This window comes from Homarus americanus, unplaced genomic scaffold (assembly GCF_018991925.1).
Source record: "Homarus americanus isolate GMGI-L3 unplaced genomic scaffold, GMGI_Hamer_2.0 scaffold20465, whole genome shotgun sequence".
NCBI lineage: Eukaryota > Metazoa > Arthropoda > Malacostraca > Decapoda > Nephropidae > Homarus > Homarus americanus.
Genome location: NW_024756914.1, coordinates 8,208,425 through 8,214,166, shown reverse-complemented (window position 1 = coordinate 8,214,166; position 5,742 = coordinate 8,208,425). Strand labels below are relative to the sequence as shown.

The 5,742-nt window shown below is 46.8% G+C and overlaps 1 protein-coding gene across 1 annotated transcript in view; it reads right to left on the bottom strand.

Annotated features, from left to right (window-relative positions):
• LOC121857288 (serine/arginine repetitive matrix protein 2-like) overlaps positions 1-538 on the bottom strand; it is a 106,432-nt gene extending 105,894 nt beyond the window's left edge. Inside the window, exon 1 of the mRNA XM_042353278.1 lies at positions 230-538. Coding sequence (XP_042209212.1) covers positions 230-538 — 309 coding nt within the window. The remainder of the gene's footprint in view (positions 1-229) is intronic.
• Between the last annotated feature and the right edge of the window lie 5,204 nt (positions 539-5,742).

Below are 5,742 nucleotides of genomic sequence, written 5' to 3'. Positions count from 1 at the left end.
GACCTGTCGGTACTTGGAAGTGATCGTTGGCGGAGGTGTGGGTGAGTTTATAACATATATTATGGTCAGGTGGTCTCAACAAAGTCATTTTGGAGTAATACTCGTCTCCAATTTCCTTCATTTACAAATTATGCCTCTGTATAACACTACCCCCTCCCTAATACTTGTTGTTCTGACACAACCATTCACAATATAAATAATAATCCTGAAACTTGGTTGGTCTCCTCACCAGCTGCTGCCGCCGACGTACTGGGATGTCTTCAGAGTCCTCCCTTGGCGCAGCAACCTCAGTCACATCCTCAGATTGGTCCTCTGTCACGCCCAATTCCACTAAGAGGGAACAGTGCTCCTCTTCCTGGTCCATGGTCGGGTTCCCTGGATCGGTACGGTCCTGATTTCTTCCAGGATTTCCGGCCTGGTCCTCGTCGGTGGTAGGTGACTGCTCCCCAGAGTCTTCCCAGGTGTACTGCCCTGGCCCATGATACTGCCACAGACGATTGGCGTGGACTACTTTCGGCTGAGCCTTCCTTCTTCCCATGATCCGGTAGGTCACAGATGAATCGCGTTCCACTACAGTGTATGGACCTTCCAATGGATCTGCAACTTGGGTGACTGACCCTTCTTCAGCAGAGGGTTATACAGCCAGACCTTATCACCGTCTTTGTAACAGACTTTATTTTGCTTTGATATCATGGTTGTGCCTTATCACTTCACCCGAGAACCCCAGAGCACCTCGAACTTGGTGGTAGACCTCCATCAACCTTTCTTGGAAGCTTTTGGCATAATTGGTGGTTTCTTCAGGAAGTTCTTCATCAGGTGGTCTTCCTGTCCACTGGCAGCCGCAGTTCGTGACTCAGCATCAGTTTTGCCGGTGTGTAGCCAGTTGACTCGTGGGCAGCCGACCGGTACGCCATCAGCAGAGCAGGCAGCTTCTGGTCCCATTCTGTTTGCCCCTTAACACAGTACTTGGCCAGTTCTTCTCCCAAGGTCCAATTAAACTTTTCTACCATTCCATCTGACTGTGGACGAAGTGGAGTGGTCTTAGTCTTCCTTATGCCCAACAGTTTACAGCACTCGCTGAACACAGGTGCCCCAAAGTTTCTGCCCTGGTCCGAGTGCAACTCGTGTGGCACACCAAACTGGCAGAAGAACTGGTCAACCAGCACACTGGCAACAGTCGTGGCTTCCTGATTTGGGATGGCATAAGCATCTGGACACTTAGTGAAGTAATCCATGGCCACACAGAACATAAGAACATGAGAAACCCAACCCCTATCGCTCATATATCCGTACAACCTATGTTTGAAGCTATCCAGCGTATTCGAGTTCATGATAATGTTTGGTAACTTGTTCCACTCGTCCACTACTCTATTTCCAAACCAATGTTTACCCATTTCGCACCAAAATTTAAATTTGTCTAATTTAAAACCATTGTTACGAGTTCGCTCCTGGTTGGATAGTTTAGGCACCTATGTAATATCCCCTTTGTTTAGCCCTGACTTCCATTTATACACCTCTATCATATCGCCCCTCACTCTACTTCTCTCGAGGGAGTGCAAATTAAGATGCTTCAACCTGTCTCTGTACTCAAGGTTCCTAATGTCCGGGATTAGTCTTGTCATTCCCCACTGAATTCTTTCTAAAGATTCTATATCCTTTCTGTTATACGGTGACCAGAATTGAACTGCGTAATCCAAGTGAGGTCTCACAAGCCCAAGATATAGTTTTAGGATGACCTCGCTAGTCTTGTAACTAACACTCCTTTGTATGAACCCAAGTACTCTTGTTTCGAGCAGATACACATTGTTTACATAGCTTAAGATTCCTACTTATCATTACTCCTAAATCTCTCTCGCAGTCGGATTTCTCTATAACATCGTTGTTCATCTGGTATCTGGTTTCTCTGTTTACATCTCCTAAACTAAGTACTTTACATTTGTCCACATTAAATTTCATCTGCCATTTTTCAGACCATTAGAAAAATTTGTTTAGTTCTTCCTCTAGTTTTGCGGAGTCCTCTTCAGATTTAATTACACGCCCTATTTTAGTGTCATCAGCAAATTTACATATGTTGCTGTCTACGCAGATATCTATGTCGTTTATGTATATAATAAATATTAATGGTCCAAGTACTGAGCCTTGGGGTACTCCACTAGTGACATTGCTTCAATCGAATTTAGTGCCGTTAATGCTCACTCGCTGTTTCCTGTCCTGTAACCACGCCCTAATCCATTTTAGAATATCTCCTTTAATGCCATGAGCCTCCACTTTTCTTAATAGTCTTTCGTGGGGGACTCTGTCGAAGGCTTTGCTAAAGTCGAGATATACCACAACATAATTGTGCCCCCTGCATGGAGTGGCAGAGATCCTTCAATATCCACTGCAACCCTCGCCATTGGTGCGCCTGCATGGTACAACTGTAGTGGGGCATGCGTGTGTAGCTTTGGTCCCTTCTTGGTGCAACAGACATCGCATGAACGGCACCATTCTTCTACATCCTTACGAATGCCAAACCAGTAAATCCTTTGTCGAAGGCGACTCAGGCTCTTCTTCACTCCCAGATGTCCACTGGCTGGATTGTTGTGCATCTCTCTCAGGATCTCTGACTTCATCTTCCGGGGAAGTACTGTCTGCCAATACCTGTTGAGGCCATCGGTAGTCACTCACTGGCGCTGCAGCAGACCATCCTTCAGCCGAAGAGCATCCTACTGAGCCCAGTAGTTTTTAGTCGTAGGACTTGCTCAAGAGATCGTCTCCCACTCAACCACTAGTCTTCCAGCTGCAACTTCTCAAGGCCTTCCCCAGCAACGGCTGGATCCTCCTCCACTGTAGTGCGACTACACTTCTTGGGAAGTACCTTTATCTGGCTACAATGCTGTCAATCAGTCTCCACCACTCCCAGGCAGGTATGCAAGGCACTGTTCATCTTGCGTGGCAACCGCACCTCCGATCTTGGAGGAATAACTACTGCCCGCTTAGCTGTAACCTTAGCACTTGTAGGCTTCACAGCCCTCGACGGTACCCACTTTCCTTTGATTTCCAGCTGCATCGAGCCAAGGTCCAGTACTCGCATTGTTCAGTTATCCCGCACAGCTGCTGCGACATCTCAGGTAGTTGTAGAGGACTAACCACGTCCGGCCTCACAAACGTCCGCTCAGAGGTTGTGTCAATCACCAACGGACACCTTATACCATCGATCTCACCTTCAACCTGGACACTGCTTACAGTGGCTCGGTTGCATTTTGTCAATAGTGGGGTTCTGGTGAGACAGGCTGGTCGTTACCTCTCAGCACCAGCCATCTCTAGTTCCCCGTCTTAGTGGACTGCTCTGCTTTTCCTCTCTTGGAATTCTGTGGGCACTAATCTTGAAGTGTCCATCTTCTAAACACGTCCAACATTTTCTCTTCTCCCTGTTTCCGCTTGTAACAGTTCTCCTGTTTGTGCCCAATCATCTCACAATACCAGCAGGTTCCTTTAAATCTCTGTCTCTTGTACCTGACCCCTACGTGCTTTAAACACAGACCTAGACTCCGTCCTGCAGTTTGGTAAACTTGACGTCACATAAGATTCAAACTCCAGGGCCCTAGCCAAAGCTTCCTGTAGAGTTACCGGTTGGGACAGCTTCACCTGAATCTTGACCTGCGTGCTGTCCAATGCGTCCACAAACTGGTCCCTCAACAACACGGCTAACAGATCAGGTGATGCTCCAGGGTACGCCCTATGAGACATACTTTCCAGGTTTTGAGGAAGCTCTTGCAATGTTTCACCTCGATTACGGGTACGAGTACGGAATCTGGCCCTGTAAACCCCATTTTGGTGCTTGGTTCCATGCCTTCGTTCCAGCACCTTTACCAGTGACATATAACTCTGGTCCTGTCAACTGGCAGAGAACCTCTATTAGCCGTCCCTTAAGACTCGTTGCTAATTGTACTGCACACTGCTTGTCGTCTCACCCGTTTTGTTCCACTAGTAACTCAAACTGTGCTTGGTTTGCTTCCCATGAGACCTTGCCATCAAATTTCTGTGGTTTCTCCTTCACTGGCTCTCTTGGGTAGTTCACTACTTCACTTGACGTAGCTTGGGGTCTGAACTCAGTTGATCTGTAATACAGCTCAGCACTTCCCTTTTCCACACGCTCATCGTATTTTCCAGATTTTTCAACACTTTTCATTCCACTCGGAGTGTGCACAAATGATGTTTCACGCACACCGTGACAATTATAGGGGTCACCAGATCTTGGCTGTTACCCTGCTGTTAGACAATTCTCCAGCACTTCCATCCTGCTACTGACTTTCTTTAGCTCTCCACGTACCCATATCATCTCACTCGTCACTTTTTGTTTGTACTTTTTCAAATTTTCACCCACTTTAACTTGCACCTCAAAAAATACACCATTCCATCTGTTACACATCGCTTGTAGAACCTCATCCCGTTCATGAATGTTCTTGTCGATCTCTTCCTGTATCAAATGCAGATGTTGCTGTTGTTCTTCTCCCTGTTCCCGCAGTTGTTCCTGAAATTTCACTTGCAGTTGCACATTTTCATGTTTCTGCTCTTCTCGTTGTTCTTGCAGTAATTGTTTTTGCTCTTCTCGTTATACGTGTAAGAATTACATCAGATCACCCATGGAAATCTCCTCTTGGTTGGCCTGGTTTCAGGTCTAGACACCTTCACCTTTCATCTTGCCTAATATCTCACTGCTAGGCTATCCCACTCCTGACACCAGTGTTACGACCCTCCTTTCACTGCTTACCCAACTTCCACAGCTGGTTCCCAGCGGCCAGGGTCGTATGTACAGAAGCAATAGATATATCACAAGTGCCATCGAATTACCGACGATCGGTATCAGTGTACAGACAAAGCCAATCTCTTTGGCACCTTATTCTCCTCTAATTCCACCTTAGACAATTCCCACTTTATCCCTCCTACCCCTGCTCCTCCTACTGAACCTATGCACTTTCCTATAATCTCCACTCGCAGGGATGCCGGTGTGTTATCCAGGTTGAATGGGAAGGCGCATGGACCGGACGGAATACCCCCTCGTGTTCTGAGGGAGTGTGCTGAAGCTCTGGCCCCTGTGCTTGCTCGCCTCTTTCGCCTCTGCCTCAAAACCCAAACTTTTCCTTCTTCTTGGAAGCATGCCTTGGTTCAGCCCATCCCGAAGAAGGGTGACCATTCTAATCCCTCTTACTATCGCCCCATTGCCCTAACTTCATCCCTCTCTAAGATTTTCAAAACTATCTTGAACTCCCATTTTCTCCGTCACCTTGAACGCCATTCTCTTTTGTCGGATCACCAATATGGCTTTCGCCAGGCGAGATCTACTGGTGCTGTGCTCTCCTACTGCACCCATCTTTGGTCATCCTCTCTTTGGGATTATGGGGAAACTTTCGTCGTGGCCCTCGACATCTCCAAAGCATTTGACAGGGTATGGCACAAGTCTTTGCTTTCTAAACTTCCCTCTTATGGTTTCTCTCCCCCACTTTGTTCTCAAATTTCTAGCTTCCTTAAGAACTGATCCATGGCAGTTGTTTTCGAGGGATCGATCTCTCGCTCTTTCTCTACCAATAGTGGTGTCCCACAGGGTTCTGTTCTTTCACCTACTCTCTTCCTTCTTTTTATCAATGATTTACTTCACACTACAACTAATTCTATCCATTCTTACGCTGATGATTCTACTCTTCACTCTTCTTCACAGAGTGAACTCACCTGTGTCCGGGTAGGCTAATATACTGGATTTGG